Genomic DNA, 24,043 nt, shown 5'->3' with positions numbered 1-24,043 from the left:
ACTGTGCCTACTGGCAGGGGCCTCTATCTGGGAAAACTAGCCGAGGTCATAGAGGCTGGTCTTGGATCAGAGCATCATACAGAGGTGGTTGGTTCCTGGAACTAACGTGATTAACGTGACCACTGAATTTGCCTGAATGTACCGTTTCGGTCCAAAAGAAGCACAAGCGAGCCAGGAGAGATTTTCAAGTGCATGTTTGGTGATCTCTGGAGTTTTTTAATGGTTATGGCGGTTGAGGTTCCAGCGATGAATATTCTAGAGATGCACTTAGTGGTCGTAGTCCTTTAAATCCCAAACAGAGATCCGTAGGACAGGAAAGAGAGCTATGTGACAAGAGGATGAGGAGAACGATGCTGCCGAGAATCTGCACGCCAGACCTGCTCCGTAGAGACAAAGAGAGGATTCTCTGGGATGGTTCTGAAGAGCAGGAGCACACAACACACAGCTAATCATGCCCAGACTGTCGGAGACACCATGAAGCCTCTCAATCGCCGTGGCCTGGCCCGGCCCTCCGGTGCCTGTTGTCATTTACGGCTCTTTCATAGCTGCGACGGATACAATCGGCTGACTTTGCTCACTCCCTTGAAACCACTTCACAGAGGGCTTCACATCTTCAAAGTACCCCCACACGTTTGTAGAGAAGCACGACGGGATTCGCTCGGGAGGCACATGTGTTCCGTGTAATTTGTGTATAATCACGGAGCCCTTTACCCTGTGTAAATACTGGAGGCTATTCTTTTTGTTTTACAATCTTCCCTTAATCTACTATTTGTTTGCTGTAATCAAAGTGCGATATTGGAACTTTCCTGCATCCACTTCAAGGCCTTGAGGAATCATTCATATCAAAGCAGAACTCTGCAACGAATGGAAGAAAAACAAGTTTAATGTGATTATAATTACAGGTTTTGGCCTAAAGTGACATGCATGTGCAACGGGATCAAGTGTGTAGCATGCTAACCAATGCCGATGCTTATATATTTTAAACACTATGTATGATTGCAGTGTGGACCCCTGGTATTCTCTATGTGCAGCAGCAGAGCACGGGGCAGCTGACTGACAAGCTTGATTGATCACCTCATCTTCACTGTGCCAACAAAACGGCTCAATCTCCGGCAGAGAAGGCCGCCCGGCGCTGACTTTACCCCAACACTCCCAGCTTCACTCAGGGAGAACTATTTAGCTCTCGCATGAAACCGCAGACTGTAGCACAAACCTGTTGTCTTAAGAAACTCAATTAGTAAAAGATCACCCGAGTTGGCTTTTTTGTTGGAAAAGGATGTGGCATTCATAAAGACATGTGTCAGCCAGATTTTAGGGCCCCTATGCTCACAGAAACAGTGAACACAGAGGGGGAAACATTCAGCACCGATGCAGGTACACAGCTGTGGCTCAGGGGGTAGAGCGGGTCATCGACGGCACTGAACAGTTCAAGACACTCCCCTTTAAAAAAAACACACTGTTTTTACTTCGGTTCATAAAAGGTTGAGTCACATGCAAGTAAATTAACACTGATCACAACTGAATGAGGAGTCTATTTGATCAACTTTGGTCGATTCATTGAGATTATGTAATATGGAAAAAATAGTCAAGATGCATCCCATGTTAAATTGTGCTTGAGTGTTTAATATGATAATCATATCAACAATGTTTACATTCACCAATGATTTATGGCGACACTTTGGTGAAATACCACTTTGCTGTTTTTGAGCTTGATCTGTTCTGTTATTTTGGCAATCATCTGTAATTACAGTCTTATTTTTGGGCAATATAATGAGTTTGACATTACATCCAACATTGGGTAAAGAATTGGATTAAAACTTTGAAAGCTGTTTCTAATAATTACAGAAGACTGCTGAAATAACAGAAACTCCTACAGATACAATTACGTGTGGACCAAAACAAATACCAGGTGACATAAACCCAATAAAGTTTACAGTAATAAATGTCGGACATCATTTTTCAACCTGGGCAAGCCTAGACGATATGCCTTACAACTTGGCTGTGTCTCTTAGACAACAAAAACATACGATTTTTTAGTGGGAGCATGGTCCCCACTTAACTATCCAACTGAGAAAAGTACAACATGAAATCGTCAGGCTGTCCGTCTAAAAACTCTCACCTCTCGTTGTGCAGCAGCCCTGTCTGACCTCTTAGCGAACCACCGGTACGATTCAGCCAACACATGGAGGATGATGGAAATAGCACCGGCGTTTGGTCGAGCTAAGGTCAGCTAGCCTATAGCCTCGGATCGAGCACACGCTGCACTTTATTTCCCTCGGGGGCTCTCCGAGGTTGGTCTCAGCTGTGTCTTGTTCTCACTCTGTGCCTTTTGGGGCCTACTGTACGTGGATTTATATCCGACAGTCTGACAGATCTTTACTTTGAATCAGAACCTGTGTGCATGTCACTACGTGCACACAGCGAGCTGCCCGATGACCGACGGAGGCCTGATGCGCACATTCCCCCTCGAGCTGTACCCTCACAGGACAAACATATGCCTTCAGCTACTTGCATGCCATCAAACCACACACTTAAACAAACAAACCACAGTAAAATGATCACTTCCAAAACAACACAGGATAGACTAAATTAACAACAAGCCCATTCGCACCTCATTTGCTGTTCTGAACACCTGACTTCTCGCTGCTCTTGTAACCCTTCTAGGAGCGGCAGGCTTAAGCCAAGTTTAAAACAAAGACAGAGCAACAATTTGCGTGTTTAAAATAAAAAGGATGATGTGAACAGAGCAGAGGGCGATTAAAGCCACATTGAAGATCCTGAAACGTGAAGATCGAACTGAGGTGAAGTCACATGGGAGCTGCGAGATGCCGAAATTGTGCTGATGTCAATGTTCTGATTCATTTCTTATATGAAATAAAAAGGTGTTTTTTTTCTCCAATTTGAAAAGGATGACAAAAACTTTCCAAAACAAGTGACTCATGTGAACTGATCTCACCAAGTAATCATGATTATTTCATGAGGAATCTTTCTTCTCCCAGCTGTGACTGACGGCTAAAGGAGGCACTGATCACGAAAGGACTCTTCACTCTCAGGATGCAGCAAAAGCAGCTAATCGCCATCAATATTCTGGCTCCAGGTGTCACCCACATGTGTGCGTACGGGGCAGTATAGCCGAGTCCCAGAGCAGCCAGCACACTAATGAGGCCCCCGCTCCCAAACAACACACACATGTGAGCAAAGAGCTCCGTCGCTGCCAGCTGGCACCCACTCTCACCCCTTTTTCCTCCAAAGAAATTCTTCAGCGCTACCCCCAGAGAGCACACACCCACAAAAAAAACAACCCTGTTGATTTGCTAAAGCAGCTAAGAACCCCTTCAAACTTCAAAACTCATCCACGTCTCTTTCGACTGTGCACTTCTTGACCCCGTCAGCTTCTTTTCCAGCAACCAGACATCCAACATTCATTAACTCATCCCTCTGTTTATACCCACACACACACAAGGCGTAATTCAAACATGACATCAAAAATCAAACCCGACGCAAGATTATCTCTTAGTTTACAATGAAAATAAGCACATACGGGAGTTAAGCCATGAAAACTGAGCATAGACTCCATCCACCGCGTTAATGGAATATCCAGATTTTGTGCCACTGTTTTTGCCCAGCTGTCCAGGACAGCTAAAGTCCTGTTCCCTCATTAGGAAAGACTGCTCTCAGCTCTGCCAGAAGCATTGAAACTATAATGAACACTGGCAGAGGGGCAGCCAGTATCACAGGGAGCTGAAATATGGTGCGAGAAGAGAAGAAAGACAGAAGGAGGGGGAGGTCCCAACATCTGGGCTGAGTTAACCACTGGCTATTACCAAGTCCTGAACCCAGGGTCAGATGGAGAAAGATACAGGCACAATGCACCATGCAGAGGGACTTTTGGGAAAGAGAAAAACCCTATGAGTGAGACAATGGGGGGAGAAAAGACTAGGATAAAAATAAATGAACTCCTATTGGTATTTTAAGTCATGATTATTGCATTTTCATGCAGCATAACGTAAGATGTCAAGCCAAGCTCTGACTAATAAGAGGTGACATAAAACTACATTGATATGAGCAACGAGAAGGTGAAAGGTCAAAGGGATTACAACGGTTAGGTGGGGTTCAACCTGCTAATTGGCAGCTTGACCTTTGCACAATTAAAGGCATATTTCTCGCCAGGTGTATTCGTGTGTCTATTATTAACAAGACCTGAGATTTCTACAAGCAGGGGACAGAGTGAGTGCATCGTGGTGTTGCTATGAAGAGATCACTGTCAAAAAATGTGTCCATGTGAATATTATTTTTTTAAATTGCGCGCTTCCTGCCGTCATACATTCACCGGGGGAGGTGAAATGTTTTGAGGAGAATGCCGCTGTGTGTACAGAAGTATATTTCTGCTGTGTCATGTTTACATTTGGAAAGAGAAATTGATGTCAAACACATATTAATCAGCCACACTAGCAGACGAGCAGAAAGAATGCAGCAGTGAGAGAGACTGGCCATTAAATCACAGGTTATCACGGAGGCTCTCGTTCCAGCCAACGAGCATGATGGGCTATGTTGGCTGTATACATGAATAGTTTCTTAAACACAGAAGCATTTTTGGCTCGGTTTAAGGTAGAATTATGCAGCTTGTGCCGTTGGAATGTGGAGCTCAGCATCGAGTAAGGCTGTGTGGAATGAGCCCCCCCCCTCCCCCGGCTCTTTACAGACATTATATTTCACATTTCATAATGTTGACTCTATCGCTATGGTGTTAGTACTAAACATTTGCCAAACTCTAAACAAGTTTCATTATGCGGGAAATATCAAAATCTCATTCTCTGGCAAGCGTTGACATTATGTGAGAAAGAATAATTTGTTGGTACAATAGAATACTGAATGTTTTTGTGGACTGAGGGTGGAATTTCCACATCTGTGTCAACATATTTTAAATAACTAAAACATTTTATACGATACTCTTTTCAACCCTGAAGGATGAAGGAGTCTTTGAGCTTATCCTCCTCAACCGGTGGCTCAAAGCCAACTTATTATTCAACTAATCTGTCCATTATTATTTCAACTAAAGTCAATTACTCTATAAAATGTTGATTAACCAATTAGTCTCCAGTGAATTACTGGTTTACAGTAAACAATGAATTAGTTAGCAATCCATACAGATTAGAGCACAACAATGAAAATATAAAAATCAGAACAATATTTTTGTCTGATATTTTCTAACATAACCCAATCATTTTATCACGGACTTTAAAAAAATAATTGGGTATTTAATGCAGTAGTTTTGATGCAGAATATTATTAAATGTTAAATACAGCTCCGCTAAAGAAACTAAGAAAACTAAGAAAAAAAAGAAACTTAAAAAAAAATAAAAAATTTAAAGAAACTAAGAAAGTCAAATGAAAACATCTTAACTTAAATTAGGCCATTTTTCAGTAAAATATACATAAAATGCAGCCTTAAAACATATGGCTAATAAAAACCACAATATTTAAGTATCTGTGATAACCAAATATCAGCTAATAAAATCTGCTCGATGTGGCTTTAGTACAGATATCACAGCTGACATGATGATTGGACAGCAGCACCTGTCGAGTAGAAGAAAACATACTACAAGCAGTTCAGTTCAGCGTATTCCTCCATTTCTTGTACACAGAGATACACAAGCGAACACAGAAGAAGAGGAAATACAATAAAAGCAGTCGATTAAAGAGGCAAACACACTAAAATGAAGTTCTTTTACTTCACATCATCTCCCTGCATGCTTGCCTTTTCCAATCATAAGACTTCAAAGACACATGGATAACACAGATGTATAAACAAAGTTCATTTTGCCAGTAATGGCAAATATAGAGACTCACACACACACACACACCTACCAGTGAGTGCAGACTGTGTCATTTATGGCAGGATATAAAAGATGGTATGAATGGCTGCTCTCAGCCACCTCTAGCAGTGAAACCGCTGTGCTTTTCCTTGGCCCAGCCCAACGAGCCCAAACCATTCCAGCCCCTGCTCCTCTCTAATTTCACCCGAAGCAGCAGAAGCTCGAGCTGAAAAAGAGGAATCTGGCCCCCGAGTCCAGCAAACTATTCCCTCTTTCCCCGTCTCCCTCCACTTCCAGAGACCGCAGATCGACGGCTCTACGGCCAGCACCGGCCCAAAACTATGAGGGGTATTTTCAGCCCTGTAATTTGAAGCACACATGGTATACACACACACACACACACGCATATAGAACCCCGCACTCGGCAAATACGCGGCCGTTGGGGACAGATCAAAAGACACAATAACACAGGAGAAAGGGGGAGACACAAATGCCCAATGAGGCGCGTGTCCACGAAACAGCGTGTCCCATGAGGACCAGGTCTTTCTTCTCCCTGTGTGCTGGGTCTGAGCTCAGTACAGGAAAGCAGGGCGGAGGCCTCTAACTACATGGAGACGGGGAAGAAACTCATCTGAAAACAAGAGGCCTGTGTAGGGAGTTATGGCCAGGAGGGCAGAACCCAGAATAGCAAAAAAAACAGCTTACATATAATGTTTATCTTGGGTGCTTGATGATTCTATGCTTGCTTTGTGTGTGATTTATATCAATATATATATATATTAATGGACAGACTGGGAGATAAACAAACAGAACTCCAATCTGAAATTCAATCTACTCTTCAGTGGTGGGAAAGGATGCCACATGTACGGGACACACACACACACACACTCTTTCTGTGCCAACTATCTAAATGCAACCGCCGGCAGGCTCGCGCACATGCATACATACACACTTGCACTGATTACAGATGCAGCATACACTGCTCCTCCTGTCCAAGAACTTAATTACCCGGCACCGTCTTATTTCCCATAAATACGGCAAGAGCAAGGCTGTAATTAGGGCCTATATTTACCCCACCTGGCTAGGGGAGAAGCCGGTTCAGCGCTGGCCACAGGGATGAGCCAGCCCCACTCGACTGCACTGCTACGGGTGGAACCAGGACAACAGTGGACGCACATGAGCTGTGTCCCGCTCTTCTTGCCACCTCCAAAAAGCGATAACTACTACGCTTCACTTTCACGCCCCGCAGCTTGTGTGAGATATCCTTCTCCAGAAATCCTGTAAAAGAGAAGACTTGTGGCTCTCATGTAAAAGAGGCCAAACAGAACTCTAAGTGAGGTTACGAATCCAAATAGCTTGGACACTTATCCGCCCCTTTGTGATTACTTTGTGGCCAGGTTGGCTTTTCCCTGCCATCACATCTACAACAACAAACGGAGCACAATGCAAAAGCGGAGAAAATGGCAGCGCTTCACTGTGGCCTCGAATCAGGAACAAACAAAGGAATCTCCAGCGTAACCGCTGAGACAATGTGGAATTATTGCGTTTCATGGTGTTGAACATTGCTTTGCTGGTCCGTGTAGAAATTAGAGCTTCACTCTATTCTGTGCATCCAAATGACTGGCCTCATGGTGTTGAGGATTCATCGCCCTAAGCACCCTTTAAACCTAAAACAAGGGAAGAGCAACCCTCTGATAACTTTGATCTGGGTCCTAACTCTTCTCTGGTTTGAGGTGGTGAAGCCATGTGTGGGGTGCTGACTCAGGCGTTCTCACTCCTTGGTCTTCCTCTCCGTGGCAGTGAGACCAGAAGGATTAATGAGCGGGTGGGAATGAAGAGAGAGAGAGCAGAGAGACCAGCAGACGTGGCTCAATGGTCTCTCTGTGTCCTGGTGGAACAGCGGTCTACAGCAACCGTTTTTTTACACCGCAGATCACTCATCAATTGACTTTTTTGTTATTAGTTTTACCACTTGTCTTGTTGCGGGCTCTGCCTTAAGACCCAGTTTGAAAATGACAGAAGGAGAAAGACAAAAGAGATTGTACAAAAGGAGAGCTGGCTTAAAAACTAAACTAAACAAAAAAAAGAAAAACAACTTCCTTCTGCCCGTCTGTCATTGTGGTTACACACTAAATAAAACAATACACACAGATCTCTCAGCAACCCCCAGGTGTACTGCTGAGTGATGAAAAGTGGTGATGACGGAGTGGTTTCCTCATTACCTACCTCTATTAATTTAATAAAGTCAGTATATTGCCGTTGGGGGAGTGATGAGGAAAATCTCAAAGGTATACAAAACTGTTTTGTGGAAAATTTTTATGGAATCACGGGACAGTTCACGGCATGCAGTGGTGGAAGAACTAAAAGTAGCAGTACAATAATGTAAAAAAAGATTCTGTTACAAGTAAAAGTCCAGCATCAACCTCTCATTGTTATGTTACCAAATGTTATATTATTTGAAAAGTCTAAGAAGTAACTATAGACACCAGTGGAATGTAGTTTAGTACAATATTTGAAGTGTAGTGAAGTGGTAGTCTAAATAAAAGTAGCACAGAACTGAAAATACTCAAGTAAAGTAAAATATCTTAATATTGTACTGTGAGCAGAGTACAGGCAGTCCAGGAGTTGTGGAACTTAAAACACATTGCTGGGTTTAAATCTGGACTTTGTCGCATGTTTTTCCTCTTTCAGTCTGTTGCTCACCACTGACAGCGATCTAATGAAGTCAGAAATACCGTAGAATTGGCTGGAATGTCCCAGCAGCTCATCCCCACCACCAGTAACCACTGGGCTCCAACTGGAGACGCTAAACTAATGAGACCCTTAGTCTGCAAAAAAAAAAAAAAAAAAAAAAGGGATTTACATCAAACTTCAGTGCAATTGTATTTGTTACGCGGAGTGACCGAGGACAGCATTTATTCAGGCGATGTGGAGCGCTGCTGAAGAGCTTGATGTCCGCATTGCACGTCTGGTGAGAAAGAGGCAGAGCCTTTGCAATGGAGAGAAGTCAAACAGGCGGCGTGTTAAAGAAAGGATTCCAACACTGACGCACCTGATGTCAACATCCAGGTTCAAACGCTGCAGAGGAGCCCGCCGACTCGGCTCATGTTACTCAGAACAAACACAGACAGCGAATGCATTGTACTCGCACTCTGTATAGTGTAGACGTACAGTTCCGAGGACGCCACGAAGAAGAACAAAAAAAAAAAAAACACACACACTGCCGTCTCCCTCCCTGTCAAGAGTCAACGACATCACATACCTCTGAAAACTTTCATGGAGGTGTCAAAGTTTCAAAAACACATTCCAAACAACACGTGGTGAGAGCACACACACACACACACACACACACACACACACACACACACACACACACACACACACACACACACACACACACACACACACACACACACACACACACACACACACACACACACACACACAAAATCATATGCAGAGACAAGGATAAATCCTCCTTCTATACACGCTGATGGGCCTTCCAGGTAATTCTGTGGTCTAAAATGTAATCTGCTGGCGGCATGTAGTGTTTTTGCAGGATTCCTCATATTTACAAACGAGAGAGCCCTCGGCCTAAAGGCAGACCGAGCATCTCAGTAATCAAAACACCCTGGGAGGTCCACCGCTGAAAGCTGTGAGAATATTTGCTCTACATTGACCGGCCTCTCACAACACTCGTCCACCCTCCCCTCACACCTTCATCTCCCCCTCCACACACAAACACTCTACCGGTCCACTTCCTTGGACTTGGAGTCCTATTGGCTCAGGCCTGGTTGTCGCTGGTGAGAGATTTCCAATGAGGAAAGGACAGAGCGGTGAGAGTGGAGAGGTTCATGGTCAGTTAGTGAGGGATGGGCACCCGTGGGAAGAGGAGAGCAGCGACTGCGGCGTGTGAAGCACATCCATAAATCAATAGTAGAGGGATCACAGAGAGCGGCTAGTGGTGAGCTGGGTTACCGTCAACATGTTTATCACTCGCAGTAAATGGCAGTGGAGGGACGGGGACTATTTTTCCCCACTGTTTTCCTTGCATATGAAGTTCTGTCCGTACTAAATAAAAGGTTTCCTATGCTGGATGCAGAGAATGAAATGAGCACCTACCACCTGCCAAAAACAGGGTAAATATTGTCTTTGGCAGGGAAAAATTTCAAGAAACTTGCCACTAAGGTTGATAGGTTTTCCTTACATTAAGAAATATTATTATTAAAAAGCTATTCCTACATTTTAAACACACATGGATTGAGATTTCAGAAGTGGCAGACCAAAAGATTAAATGGCAAGTAGAAATGTTCAGTGACCGGCCACAGTGGCAGGTGAGGATAATACTAATAATTTCCGACCCTGGCTGGATAGCAGCATCTGATTTCCCTGTTTTGGCAGTACGAGGGCCTTATTAGGGGACTTACCTGAACAGGTGTCAGCTGGGCTCTGGGGTCAAACACTCGCAGCATCTTGTCCTAGACAGATGACACAAAACACAACATTCTTAAAACATACATATATACACCAGACAGTTGAATCAACACCTCTCCAGTTTCAAAAGCCAAACAGTACAACTTTCATGAGGGAAGGATTTATTGCAGGACTTCTGTATTTAACTGCATTAGTTTTAGCGAGGCGTACCTGATAAACTGACTGATTAATGGTAGAATTAAAGAGGAAGTGCAAAGTCAAGATTTAAAGTTCTCACAACAAAAGGGGAAAGGCATTAAATGCTCCTCAGTTAGCTGCATTTATCTTTCTAACGAAGCTTAAATGGAAAACTGAAATATGAAAGCCACATATTAAAACCATTAATAAAAGAGAGCCTCCACATCAGTATAATTAAGTTAAAAGAAGAACACGAGCGCTCTGAAGTTTCGCCATTTATCAGCGTGACACGACTGATTCATCGCTGGCAAACGCAACCCAGTGAACTCTCCAAAGTCTTGACCCGGGTCAGACCCAAACGCGCATTTGGCATCAATCACGGCAGCCAATCAGAGCGCCTCCTGCGTGAACGAGGAGGAAATGGGGCCTAATGGGACCAGGCTGTGACCAGGACATGCGTGTCTGCAGCCGTGTCACTCAACACCGCCGCGTGATCACAGCAGACATGCGGGGCTGATGGCAGGTAATAAGCATAAAGGACTTAAACTAAACCAAGCACAGACCCAACTCACATATACACGTCAGAGCCAATCAGGAGGCTGACAATGACACAGTCAAGCACGTACACACACACACTAACACACACACATTTTATACCATCAGTCTGTATCCAAATGATCAGTGAGAGCTTCGGCTGCTCTTTACAGCAATCCAAGAGGGGAATTATTTGCTGTTTATTAGCTTTAATAGCAAACAGGGGGATTCTTAATGTGCTTTTTGTTTTTTCTCTCTTTGTTTGTGTAGCTGCCCACCCACGAATGTGATGCCCCAGGGCGACGTCTTGAGGCCTCTGTGACCTGAGGTCTAAGCTCAAGGCTCAGGGACCAGTGCCAGAACAACACACACACACACACACTTTCAAACCACAAGACCCACGGATAAGAGCACACCTGTTGCACAAAAAATACCAAAATCTGGCTAAAACTATATCTGACCGGTCAGCATTCTCTGAGCGCACCAGCACAGGACACTCACAAGTTGTGGTGAAAGTTGGTTGATAAACTTGACCAGTCATTTTGGTAGAACTAGGACTAGGACTGCAACTAACAAGTATTTTTAATATCAATAAATCTGCTATTTATTTCCTCGATCAATCAATGAATTGTTTCGTCAATACAAAGTCAGAAAATAGTGAAAAATGACCGTTAAAACTGCCCACGTTGACTCAAATGTCTGATTGTAGAAGCAACAATTAAAAACCCAACTCAAATATATTTAGTTTACGAACATGTATTACAAAGAAAAGCATCAAACTCTCACATTTTTGGCAAAAACAAACTTCATAGCCATCATTTCAGTTCCCTGACTGTGCAAAAATCCTTACTACCCTTAATAACCAAAAACACACACACATCTACTGTACATATCGTATGTATATATACAAACATACATTTGCCATATTAACATCACTCACTGGCATATCAACCCAAGTGTTGTTGTACAAACAACAACATGAGGGGGGAAACTATCTGGCTGTGCAAACACACACACACACACACACAGATAGATGAGAGGCTACACACACACACACACACACACACACCACCTCAAACTCATAAATGCACAGATGGAGGGCCAGCTCAGCGGTGTGTGCATTTGTCTGTGTGTCTGGTGCTGAGACAGCAGCTGTTTAATCAAAGTGACGAAGCCTCATTCTCAAGCTGCTGTTAATGAGTTTTCTTCGGCACACAACTTTCACATTCATGCAAACACACACACACACACACACACACACACGCTGGGAATCTTCACCCAGGGGTGCTCTCTCTCTCTCGTCAAACACACCGCGATGCCAGCCCCCCCCGTCCCGTCCCGTCCTGGTCTCCCACAGTTACCGGTGCCGGAGCCCGTTGTGATTGGCAGTGCGAGACTGCAGGAGTTCAGCTAGAACGTGACATTTCTAATTCAAGGTGGACCGTGGACCATAAATCCAGCGACGCCTCGCTTCTAAACAGCACACCGTCCCGTCCTGTCCATCATTCGGATAAACACTCGTTCTGCCTGAAATGAATGGCGCCTTTCTCCCTCCGAGTACGTCATAAATATACATCTCTCTGGGTCCAAACGAGGCCCGTCATGATTCCTGCTCTTTAGGGTGGTAGCCTCCCCTTCACCCCCCCCACAGCCCTGCACCCTAATGTTTACCCTATGGGAGGGCCGAGGGATTGGACACACATGTTGGCGGGCCATATTTGCTTTATTAAGTTGGATTGGAGAGATTGAAAGGGGCCTTTTTTGGGTTAAATGACACCAGAGCCCAACAGGGCAAGAACCCCAGAGGCCCCTGACTCTGATCTAGGCTCACATTTCCGTCCCCCTCCCCCCCCTTTCAGGTGCCTGGTTCCTTTTTCAAGGCTGATGGTCGGGGTGGTAGCTCTGGCTGATTATCCTGTCAAGGTTAATGTCGTGATCTGGACGGGGTCCGGTGACGGGCGGAGTAATTTGTTACTTGTCAGCGCGACGACAAACAACAGGGGTTGGACTGACAATCATAGCCGTTAATTACACACATGTGGTGGATTTCTGTGTCAAAGTGTATCCGTCTCAAGCACGAGTAAGCTCATCGTGCATCGTCTAGGACGCTAATACAGTGAGAACTTCACTGCGCTGCACAATCGGTGACTAAAAACAGCAATAAATGAATTATGCCAACATGGAAACGCCTCTAGCCCTTCCTATAAATCAAACATATTCACGAAGCAATATAAGCTAAACTCATAAATTACTTTTTCTCTGCCCCCCCCTACTCATAAACCCGTACCACCTCCTACAGAAAGCATTAATAACTAGCTAATGGAAAGCCCATCACGCTGTGTGATTATTTCCTGATGACACAGATGAGAATGGGGGCACATGAATGCATAAAAACGCCTGACATGCATCTTCATACATGTACCTTTGTAGGTGCCCATGTTAGAAGTTAATACAGTTTCCAGCCCGACTACGAAAATCTCCTCAGGCTCTTTTTTTTATCAACTGCGGCCAAGATTTCTCTTTCTTTGTCATCATTATTACCGCATTAAAACAAACTGGCTATTATCTTTCACGTCACAGGGCTTTCAAAGTTTATTCTTTTTCCCTCTAAAGAATTGCCGATCCCTAATCAAATGTGTGATGCGCTCCCCGCCCTTTTTTACGGTGATTACCCCTGTTGACTTTTTGATGAAATAAACCCCCATATAAACAGATAACGAGCAGCGGTTTCCAACATGAGGCACGCTACGCCGAAAGTGAGCCACTGGCAGCATCTAGTGGTCACAAACGGCAACTACAGCAGTCAAACCGGTCCGTATAAATACATACATGTGCTGCAGTGCGGGGTTGTTATTACCTTGCAGGAGGAAGCCAGCAGAGAGCCGTCCCGTTTCCAGCTCAGACTCTGCAGCTGGTCACCGTGCTGCTCCAGCACTGCAGACACAGACATCATCATTTAGGGAGGTGAGAGAGGGACAGTGTTCATATTACAGAATGTCAAAAAAAAAAAACATGATGCCAGACACTATGGATACAGAATGACGGCACGAGAGAAAAGGACGCGACAGAAAACATCCGAGAGATGCATCTGAGAAATGCAGGGGAGAGACGAAGCAATAAATAAAAGCACGGACAATTCAGAAAACACACAATGACACAGAGTATGGATGATTTAAGAATGGACCACGAGGAGGACACGGACTAGGCTGCGGTGCCGTCAGTGAGCACAGCACAGCTGGTGTGAATTGTTCAGTTTCAGTGTGACGCCAAACAGGTGCAAAGAGATGAGAGGTGCTCTTGCTAAGACAGTTACACAAAAAAGTGATTTGAAATGAACATAAAAAGTAAAAAAAAAAAAAAAAAAAAAAAAATCACTCATTCAAAAGTAGATTTTTATCATTCAGACCTTGCTCCTCAAACACATGTGGATGAGGAACAAGGGTGATGAAAGACAGCGTGTGTGTGTGGGGGGGGTACAGCTCATGAAAAGTCAGATCAGCAGTGAGCAGCAGCCAGGCCAGCTGTCATGGGATGGTGGGGGGGGGGGGGCAGGGTGAGGCCAGAGGATAGTGACTGCATCCTGAGGCAGTCCGGGGAGACTGGGACCAGAACAACCAAAACATTACCTCTGCTGCTCCAGCACTTAGACAGAGCCACAGGGCTGTAAAACGTAGGAAGCGTCAGTCAGACTGTCCCCAAACTAAGAAAGGGAAACCAACCACTCCATCCCCAAATATATAAAAATCATGTTGCACAGAGACTCAAAACAGAAATTAAAGACTAACTGACAAGAGACTGAAATGTCAAACGCAACAGACATAGTGCACAAAGTACGACAAAGACTTTGACTAAATTAATTTTGGTTGTCGTTTTAATACATACAACAAACAACAAACAAACAAATGTGTGTGTGTGTGTGTATGTGCGCTGCTTGCCAGCTGCAGATACCTGCTAGTGGTGCATCCTGGCGGCTGGTGTCCCATATCAGGGGGGACTTGGTAGCACCCACAGCCAGCAGGCCGGAGGAGGTGGGGTGGAACAGCACCAGCTCCAGCCGGCCCTGACCGGGACGCAAGGTCAGCTCGGGACAGCTGGGCTGCTGCTGCTCTGGATCACACAAACGCCACAGCTTCACCTGAACACACACAGAGACAGAGAGACAGAGAGAGAGAGATATTAAAAACAGTGGGTTAGCACTTTAAAATTGAACTAAAGCGCAGGAACTGTTCTCCATGAAGCCACACCAGACAAGCTGGACGGAGCAGACTGGAAGAATCCCAACAGCAGGCATCTAAAAACGTCAAGACGCAGCGACGCAGCCATGAGATGAGGGGATGCAAGTCTGTAGCAGTTTGAGCTAAAGGGTAATACAGCACTGCATAAATTTGTGTTTTGCGTTCAACTTTGGATTCCTTGTTGATGCTGGCGTACGAGTGCAGCTGAGATGGAAAATAATTTCAGTAAAAACGCTCGTATTTCGCAAGTAGGCGCATTCTCTCAGAAACAATATACCATGTTGGCAACGGATCAGAGGAATGAGGAAAAGTGGTCTGCAGATGCCGGGCACTGCAGACCACTCCGGTGTGTGTTGGAGGTCTATGTGTGGCAATGGTTGTGTGTGTTTTCACGGCTCCCTTTTGGTAAACCGAGCTGCCGAGTGCTGAAGATGCAGACCCGCTCTCAGCAGATTCCAGTAAGCTGGGGCACCTGTGGCTGAGGATAAAGTGCTGAGAGGATGGAGTCTTCAAAAGATGGTTTATATGAAACACAAAAACCTGAGCCAGTTCATATCCATATTCAAAAGCCCCGGGCCAGGAAAAACAAAGCCCGAGAGGATGGAACGTGGACTTATGTGTGTGTACACAACGACAAGATCCATACGAGGAAATCTCACCGTTTCATCTCCAGAGCACGTTGCCAGGAGGCTTTCATCAAAAGGAGAAAAGTCCAAATCGGTCACCAGATCTGACAGAGAGGAGGGGAAACACATGGAAAATATTTAAAAACATAGATCAGGGTCACAGCTGTCGCACTTAAAAAGCATTCGCATTTCTTATATGATTAGTTTTCCTTAAAAGGGAACAGAGCGTCCTTGAGGGTTGCAGTTGTGCGTAGGAAAGGGGACAAGGGAGGAAAGGAAAGGACTGTGATGTGAAAACTTAACAAACACTACCAGAGTGGCAGGAAAACTGCGTGACCGTCCATTGGCCGTCTGAACCAGGTTTGACGGAGGACAGGCCGAGCATTCCTCCACCTGCAGACACAGAAAATGTAGTTTGATCATACTTTTAAAACCTGCTTTCTCAGTCTTTATAGTGCGGATAAAAAACAAAACTAAATGTCCATAAGCCCTTTCTGTTTGACTCTTAAATCCTTACCAGCCTGCTCGCTGTTGAAGGCCACCAGCTTGGAGCTCGCTTTGATGTGGCTCCCCTGGCAGGAGAAGGAACCAGCTCGGACATTGTTGATCCATCCCTGGATGTAAAAAGACACGGAGAGCACGAGTGAGGGAGCGTAACGAGTGAAACAAGGGTGTGATAACGCGCATAGATGACTGGGGACAGACAGGATAACAGAGAGGAAAAAGAAATGCCAGTCCAGCCCAGGAATCCAGAAGAGTGTTTACATGTCTACACAAGAGCTCAACCGACTAGCTGCACTGAAGAATCCAACAGAAAAGCATCTGTTTCATAATATTAGGGAGCGCACAAGACCAAGTCGCTGTCTCAATCAGAATAAAAAAAATAAAACAGGAAGGATCTATCTGAGAACACACACACACACACACACACACATAAGTGGCTCTGAATGAGCAAAGTGTTGAGGAAGTGCGTCGCACAGCAGAGAACTCTTAAAAACCCTCTTTCAACATTAACAGGCGAGAGCAGCAAGAGGACCGAGTGTCCGCGTCACGCCCTCCAACAACCACCGCTGCTGCTGCTGCTCTGACAACTGTTACAGGCCAACCATGACAGACATTTTGGCCAAAAGGATGCACATGTTTGGATTACATATTCTACAAATGTGCATGTCAAAAGACTGGTGCTGTGTTAAAACGTATGATCCCAATAAATAACAGTCCTTTCTTCTGGCTTAACCACATGTGAGCGTGTGTGTTTATTATCATTCTCCTCACCATTAGTTATGCCGCTGACTACCTGCACAGCTGTCTCATCTGCTCCGTATAATTTCCTCCCTGACCAAATCTTTCCAGAACTTCAAACAGGTATGACTCTCCATTAAGACAAAACTTTTTCAGCATTCCAGAGATAGAATTGCTGTATCTGGAGCATCATTTCCTGCATGACGACACTTTTTCATATTACAAAAGGCTTCCCTTAATATATCCATTTGGGTCAACATGGACCAGATCTGGTGTGTGTTTTTCCTCTGGATTAAAGAGACAGACCCAGGATTAGAAAGCCTCAGCTGATTAAATTAGACTACACCTGTAAACTCTCTCAACCCATGTGGAAGACTCAAGCTGTTCTTGAGAGTCTGAGGATAAATGTCCCACTCGTCTTTGCTTTCTTGTCTCTTTACATCCCTAAAAGCCCGTTTTCCTGCCTCTTCTCTCATTATTCTTGTCTTCTACAGCGTGTGACGTGCCAGCTACCTGTCACATGACTTCAGGACCGGAACTGGTCTGTTGGGCTAGTTTTAACATTCAAGGCAGCAAAAGCACCACCTGCTGTCTCAGATCCTGTGCAGAGATTGGGAGAAATACTCCACCGTCTCTGTAAATACCAAGCATTTCACGAGCCTGAATAAAAACAAAAGGTAGAGGAGTACATAATCCACCTCAGCAGGGAGAGCTGCAGTCGGTGCAACCTGAAACAAATCGGTTCCAGAGGACGAGAAAAATGGCAGATTTTTGTATGCTAGACGCTCCAGTCCCGTCCAGACATGTCGCCTCTTGCAGCCTATCACTGAGAGACAGTAGTATAGCACTTATCGCATTTGCCATTCAAATTTTGCATTTCTCCCTTTGGTTTGTCAAATCTCTGCAGTCAAAACATATGTGCAACATCGCGTGCTTGTTGAAAAAGCAATGAGAAACTCTGTTAGCTACGGTTATAATATAACAGCATGATGATGATGGGCGTCACTGCATCATCTTCCGATGAGGCTAACAGCTCTCTGCAACCACATGGCTCGTAGTTTTCTCTACAGTTCGCCTGAATACCGGTGCGTTAGTTCAGATAGTTGTGTCGATGCTAAGCAGCCTTCCAGATGCAGGAAGTTCAACATCCCTTTGCAGGCGTTCCCCCAAAACACAACTTCAGCAGCACGGCTAATAACCAGAGCTAACGTTAGCTAGGAGAACTCGCTCCTCACAGACGTTTCGTGAGCTACTCACGTCTTTCTTGGCAATTTTCGGAGTGGTGTTTTTGAATTTGGAGGTCTTAAAGCGATTCATGCTGCTCTCTCAAAATTGACTTTCCTGCCTTCCGGGTGTCTCTGTCGAGCTGGTTGGTACTCGGCAGAGGACTCTCTGTTACAGCTTGACAGTTCAGTTTTGGCCGCGCGTTGTCCGCTCGCTTTGCTCCACAGAGCTGTCCGCTTGGGCGGTGACTTTGTTTCCAAACCGCTAGATAAACCCCTGGTCTGTCACGTCCTGCCTTGGGTCTTAAAACATGCGCATCCTTTTTTATACTTCACACTTCTGATGCTCTTTGACACTACGAAACTGATAATGTTTGTATTTGTGTACTTAGTCCTATTTGTTATATATTAGAGCCCATTTAGAGTAGAGTTTATAAAAAGAAACAAATATTTAAGATCAACTTTTGCAAACTCGTTTTTCTTGAGAGAGCATCATCTTGAGTCGGAATATCTTTGCGCTCTCGGGTGACACGCCCACTCCATGCCGGGCATGCGCAGTGAGTCAGGAGTAGCGGCGAGTGAAGGAACCATGGCGTCCTCGGCTGTCCGGTGCTCCTCACGCTGGATTACAGTCTTCGTGTCCTCTGGACAACGCAAGGCCGTCGGTGCTGTCGTCTGCGGAGGCCATGGAGGGGTCCGCAGTATATCTACCCTGGGAGCGGAAAAACTGTGGCGGGGAGGGAACCTGACGTGTGGCGGAGCAGGGAAAGCGTTGACATTGAGAGGGCTGTCAGGTGAGTGGTACTGGCCTATGCTAGGCTAGGCTAAATGTCTGGTTTACTCATGTGACGCAGGATAAAACAACCAACGTAACCTAATTATTTTTTATAAACAGCGACCATTTAAGATAAGATGAGCTTGTATCACAAAAATGCATTTGCTTTCACACACGCAGGGTTGAGAGTCTCTGTGGTATGTTATGCAATCAGATGTGCTAACTTCAGTTTGCAGTCATCAAGTTGAATTTGCAGGTGATGCCAGATTTTAACAGTGTTTCACCTTATTTTAACCGGAAGTGCAAGAGAATCATCCTCAGTTTTACACACGTTTGTATTTTCAAGAAATCTTCTTGCACATCAGGTTAACTGCTGGCCTGTCATCTGATTTGTCTGCAGTACCTTCAGTAGCTGTGAATAACCATTCAGATGAGACATAACATAAAGCAGCCATACTGTTCTAAGTGGTGTTAACTTACCCTTTTTTTCCCCTGTTTTGACACATTTCAGGCATCAAATCGCCACATGCTGCCTCCACGCTGTCCTTTCACACAAGTGCCGCTGCTCGTAGCAAGCAGGACTTCTACCAGATCCTCGGCGTTCCTCGCACAGCCACCCAGAAAGAGGTCAAGAAGGCCTACTACCAGGTCTGCTCCAGCCGGACGTATATTCAGAGCTTGCATTGGTTCTCAGTTAACCAGTCCTCACAGCGGTTGACGGTGTGTTTGTTGTCCCTCAGATGGCCAAAAAGTATCACCCTGACACCAACAAAGAAGACCCACAAGCCAAGGAAAAATTTGCTCAGCTGGCCGAAGCTTACGAGGTTTAGTCTTGCACTGTAGATCTTATGTGTTTTAATTCAAATCTATGTATATTCATCTCTTCCAGTTTAAACAATCTCATTACAATTACAAATGCACCTCTGAAACATTGCTCCGTGTTCCTCTCAGGTGCTGAGTGATGAAGGAAAGAGGAAGCAGTACGACGCGTACGGCTCAACGGGCTTTGACGGCGGTCAGGCGGGCGGAGGGCAGCGCTACTGGTCCGGACACGCCAGCAGCGTGGACCCCGAGGAGCTCTTCCGCAAGATCTTTGGGGAGTTCTCTGGAGGCCGTGGCTTTGGAGACTTCAATGCCATATTTGAGCAGCCACAGGAGGTCAGTGGGTTAGTGTGAATTGGAAATTTAAGTCAAGGAAGGCCTTTGACGTGGCTTTTTAGAACCCCTCTGGTTCTCATTTAGTAGTTGTTTTTTTTATTCGTGATTCATTTCTAACACCCTCTCTTTTTCCCCAACCCAGTACATCATGGAGCTGACCTTCACTCAGGCAGCGAAGGGAGTCAACAAAGAGTTTTCCGTGAACACAGAGGCCGCCTGCCAGCGCTGCGACGGTAAAGGCAATGAGCCGGGCACCAAAGTCCAGCACTGCAGCACCTGCAACGGCTCCGGCATGGTAAGAGCTCCGACGCGCTGCCTCTTTTTTTTTTCAAAGATTGTTTGCGTTGTGTCACGTAACGCATGTTTTGTCCACACTACAGGAGACGGTGAACACGGGCCCGTTTGTGATGCGCTCCACGTGTCGTCGCTGCGGTGGCAAAGGCACCGTCATCGCCACTCCCTGTGTCTCCTGTCGTGGGGCGGGACAGACCAAGCAGAAGAAGGCTGTGATGGTTCCCGTGCCCGCAGGTCAGTCTCACCCAACCGTCTGCTCTACTGTTTACACACTGGAGATACATACAGTGGATTTCTATTAATGAGCATGAGAAGTCACCCGGCAGCATTATTAGCCAAAGTCAGAAGCAACAACTGTTTGCTCTGCTGCAGGTTTTCCTGAAACTGAAAATATTCTCCCAAATGTTAGAAGAAAAATACTTAATTTAAGGCGTGGCTGTAGTTTAATCCGTGGGTTTAACTTCTTCACAAATCATAATGGCCATAAAGAAAATAAAATAAATGTTCTTATACTTGAAATTAGAGTTGACCTGAAATCTTTTGAGCATGAAATCTGCCCACCAAGAAGCACAATGAGTTTCACACTCAACATATTTTTAAACTTCTTTAATGTCGGTCGTGTGTCCCACCTAACCGTGGCTTGTTTTTGCTTCAAGGCGTGGAGGATGGTCAGACAGTCAGAATGCCAGTTGGTAAGAAGGAGGTCTTCATCACGTTTAGGGTGAGTTTCTTCATCAACAGGCCAGAGTTAAACAAGCTCTTCACGGAGTTCACGTCAGAGCCGCTGTAATGGCGTCGTCTTTGTGTGACGTACTGCGAGTGTGTTGACTAGTAAGAATCACTGAGCTGCCTGCGCTCTTTGACTTGGCTGTGATGTGTTCTGGGTTGGGCCTCCAGGTCCAAAAGAGTCCCGTGTTCAGGAGGGACGGTGCGGACATCCACTCCGACCTGTTTGTCTCGGTGGCACAAGCGATCCTGGGCGGCACGGCCCGAGCACAGGGCCTTTATGAAACCGTTAACTTATCAGTAAGTAGACACGCACATTCTCAGGCTTCTCTTCTCATGGGGAAACATTTCAGACGCATGACTGGATCATTTCCTTGTCTTCAGATAGCTGCAGGCATCCAGACAGACCAGAGGATTCGTCTGTCAGGGAAGGGAATCGCCCGAATCACTGGCTATGGCTTCGGAGACCATTATGTCCATGTCAAAATAAAAGTACCCAAGTAAGACTAATGCAGACAAACGCACATCTGGTTCAACTGCTGCATTTATGCGACACTGGCCTTGTGATTGAATACGACGACTTGCTGTAGTCTTGGAGAAATGGGATCAAAACTATTTTTGCAATCACAAGAACCCTAACACACTGACTTCCTGTGTAGGACGCTGACAGACAGACAGAGAGCTCTGCTAACGAGCTATGCCGAGGACGAGACGGAAGTAGAGGGGACGGTCAACGGTGTCACTACCACCACCACAGGTGAGAGGACAGTCACTCTGACGTTTACCTGCCTGTCCCTGTGCTGCTGCTGCTGCTGCTGCTGCTGCTGCTGCTGCTGCTGCTTTGCTGGGTGTCCATCTCCGATCTTCTACGATGGGGGGTTAAGGAAAGAGAGTTTGATTTAGTTGTGCGCCTGGCTGACGCAGTGTTAATCTCTGTCCAGGTGGGGGCAGCAGTGGTAAGCGGTCTGAGGCAGGGCAAAGCAGGCATGAGGGGGGCTTCTTCTCCAAATTAAAGAAATTGTTTAGCTCTTCCTGACAGCCACAAACCAGGTAGGACTAGTGTTCATTCATCCCAAATTAATGTCTATTCTGGTCTTCACAAAATAAATGTAATGCATTATGCAACCCTCCTTTTTTTGATTACTTTTCATTATTTGATTTGTGGCTGTCTCATTAAAACACTGATGCATGCACCCCTGCATTCAGCTGGATGTCTCCCCAGTCTGTGATGTCCTAAATGTCTGTTGTATATGTCGGCATGTGCCTTGCCAGCTCAATTTTTAAAAGTTCAATTTACCAAGAGTCCATTTTAAATCCTTTTTTTTTCTTTTTTCCTCTCCTCTTAAAGGTAAAAGGTCCACGTGGAACTGAGAAACGTCCTCCGTAGATCAGAGGGCAGCAGGGAGGACGGGGTAAGGCCAGCACAGCCACATCATAAAGGGACTAAAGGGACGGGTGGTTGAGGAGCATCGTGTGTTGGACGAGGCCTACAAAGGTTGTGGACGGACCTACCTACCTACCTACCTACCCACCTACCCACCCAGCCCTGCGGTGAATGAGCCGGAGGACCACCCGCTCTGTTTGTTTTTGCCAAAGTGAATCCACACACGAGAGGATCTTCCTGTGCACCATTCACCTCTCCAGTGAGATGTCCGTTGTGCTCATTTGGGTCGCGCAGCATTCGGGCGCTGTTGGTTTTCTGTTAATTCCCTTAAACAGAAACGTGAGAGCAGAATTCATGTGCACAGAAATTAATTATTGTATTGAAAAAGACTTATGTGGGATTAAATGAACTTCCTGTTGTTCATTCTTTTGTTCTGCATGCTTTTGTTGTGTTTTCATGAATGCTTAAAAGTTGAATTTCCCCCAAAAGGTCTCAGCGCCGTCGGTCCTCGCAGGTTGAACATCACCGGACTCAATGTTTACCATTGAGTTCAGGTGTTGGACACTGCAGAGCTGTGTGCTGTGGAAAGTTTAATTTTGTCTCCGTTTCCTGAACTGTGATGACTGATGACCGAACTCTGTCCCTCTTCCAACCCTTTGCATCACGAGAGAGGATTCTGCACCTTCATTACATTTGTACATTGTTGTGCGTCACACAGTTGCTTCAATGTGTCTCATAGAAGAGATGTGCTGTACTGCTATAATAAAGCTAATGGTCTGAGAAAAGCCTGTTGTATAGAAACCACTAAAGAAACAGCACTCGGAGTGCTTTCTCTCCATCTAGACTTGAATATATGAAAACACATTTTGTTCATCTTCATTTAGATACAAATATAATGCAGCCAAAACACTTAACTGCCTCGACAAAGAAAACAGAAACACCACAAAGGTGGGATTATTGTTTTTGCAGAGCTGTTGTATTAGATTAGATTTAAAGTTGCTGTGTATTAAATAAACGAGCCTGAATTTTACTTTTGAATAAATCTATTAGCAATTTCTTTCAAAGTGATGTTCTGTGGACATTCTTTCTCCAACTTCTCAGGCCTGTGAGGCTGCGCCACGGGGCACAACTTACACAGAGGGGCTTTGTTAGCATGCTAACTAGCTCACAGTGACGATGCTAAAATGCTAACGTTTGACCGTTAGCATTTTAGCAAGATAAAATGCAGCTGAGGCTGATGGGAATGTCATTTCTCCATTACTAGCATTTATTTCTTATACCAAAATATATTATCTTTTCAGAAGTCTAAGCCACCGACCAACATGGCTAGCACCGCTAGTAAAAATGTGAAACCGTTTATTACTATGTTATTACTATTGATGTAATGCTGACAAATGTGTGAAAGCCCTCAAGGTCTGTG

At 45.2% G+C, this 24,043-nt stretch overlaps 2 protein-coding genes across 4 annotated transcripts in view; one reads left to right on the top strand and one right to left on the bottom strand.

The window, feature by feature from the left end:
* coro7 (coronin 7) overlaps window positions 1–18,504 on the bottom strand; it is a 93,910-nt gene extending 75,406 nt beyond the window's left edge. For both annotated transcript variants that reach the window (XM_076085959.1, XM_076085960.1), the window contains exons 1-7: window positions 18,321–18,504; window positions 16,339–16,435; window positions 16,134–16,214; window positions 15,855–15,925; window positions 14,909–15,095; window positions 13,818–13,894; window positions 10,243–10,293 (exon numbers count right to left, since the gene is read on the bottom strand). In XM_076085959.1, coding sequence (XP_075942074.1) covers window positions 10,243–10,293; window positions 13,818–13,894; window positions 14,909–15,095; window positions 15,855–15,925; window positions 16,134–16,214; window positions 16,339–16,435; window positions 18,321–18,380 — 624 coding nt within the window. In that variant the 5' untranslated portion in view covers window positions 18,381–18,504. The remainder of the gene's footprint in view (window positions 1–10,242; window positions 10,294–13,817; window positions 13,895–14,908; window positions 15,096–15,854; window positions 15,926–16,133; window positions 16,215–16,338; window positions 16,436–18,320) is intronic.
* Window positions 18,505–18,836: 332 nt separating this feature from the next.
* On the top strand, window positions 18,837–23,687 carry dnaja3a (DnaJ heat shock protein family (Hsp40) member A3a). 2 transcript variants are annotated; one of them, XM_076085958.1, is made up of 12 exons: window positions 18,838–19,080; window positions 19,573–19,709; window positions 19,802–19,885; window positions 20,013–20,219; window positions 20,362–20,514; window positions 20,600–20,747; window positions 21,170–21,234; window positions 21,411–21,539; window positions 21,624–21,739; window positions 21,899–21,996; window positions 22,181–22,289; window positions 22,588–23,687. In XM_076085958.1, the coding sequence occupies exons 1-11, from the start codon at window positions 18,876–18,878 to the stop codon at window positions 22,273–22,275; spliced, it is 1,437 nt and encodes a 478-aa protein (XP_075942073.1). In that variant the 5' UTR covers window positions 18,838–18,875; the 3' UTR covers window positions 22,276–22,289; window positions 22,588–23,687. The 2 variants fall into 2 exon arrangements, with proteins under 2 accessions (XP_075942072.1, XP_075942073.1); XM_076085957.1 differs by lacking the exon at window positions 22,181–22,289 and having other exon boundaries at window positions 18,837–19,080.
* The last annotated feature ends 356 nt before the right edge of the window (window positions 23,688–24,043 follow it).

The sequence above is a fragment of the Anarhichas minor genome, unplaced genomic scaffold, assembly GCF_050575085.1.
Source record: "Anarhichas minor isolate MPS153535 unplaced genomic scaffold, ASM5057508v1 ptg000007l, whole genome shotgun sequence".
Taxonomy (NCBI): Eukaryota; Metazoa; Chordata; class Actinopteri; order Perciformes; family Anarhichadidae; genus Anarhichas; species Anarhichas minor.
Note: the sequence above shows the minus strand (reverse complement) of the source record. Positions and strands in the feature narration are given on the sequence as shown.

What these genes read in the sequence shown, in the direction of transcription:
- dnaja3a (XM_076085958.1), top strand. Translation starts at nt 18,876, where the DNA reads ATGGCGTCCTCGGCTGTCCGGTGCTCCTCACGCTGGATTACAGTCTTC. An exon ending in AGCTGGCCGAAGCTTACGAG is followed by an intron (nt 19,886 to 20,012) that starts GTTTAGTCTTGC and finishes TGTTCCTCTCAG; the next exon opens with GTGCTGAGTGATGAAGGAAA. An exon ending in CCTGCAACGGCTCCGGCATG is followed by an intron (nt 20,515 to 20,599) that starts GTAAGAGCTCCG and finishes TCCACACTACAG; the next exon opens with GAGACGGTGAACACGGGCCC.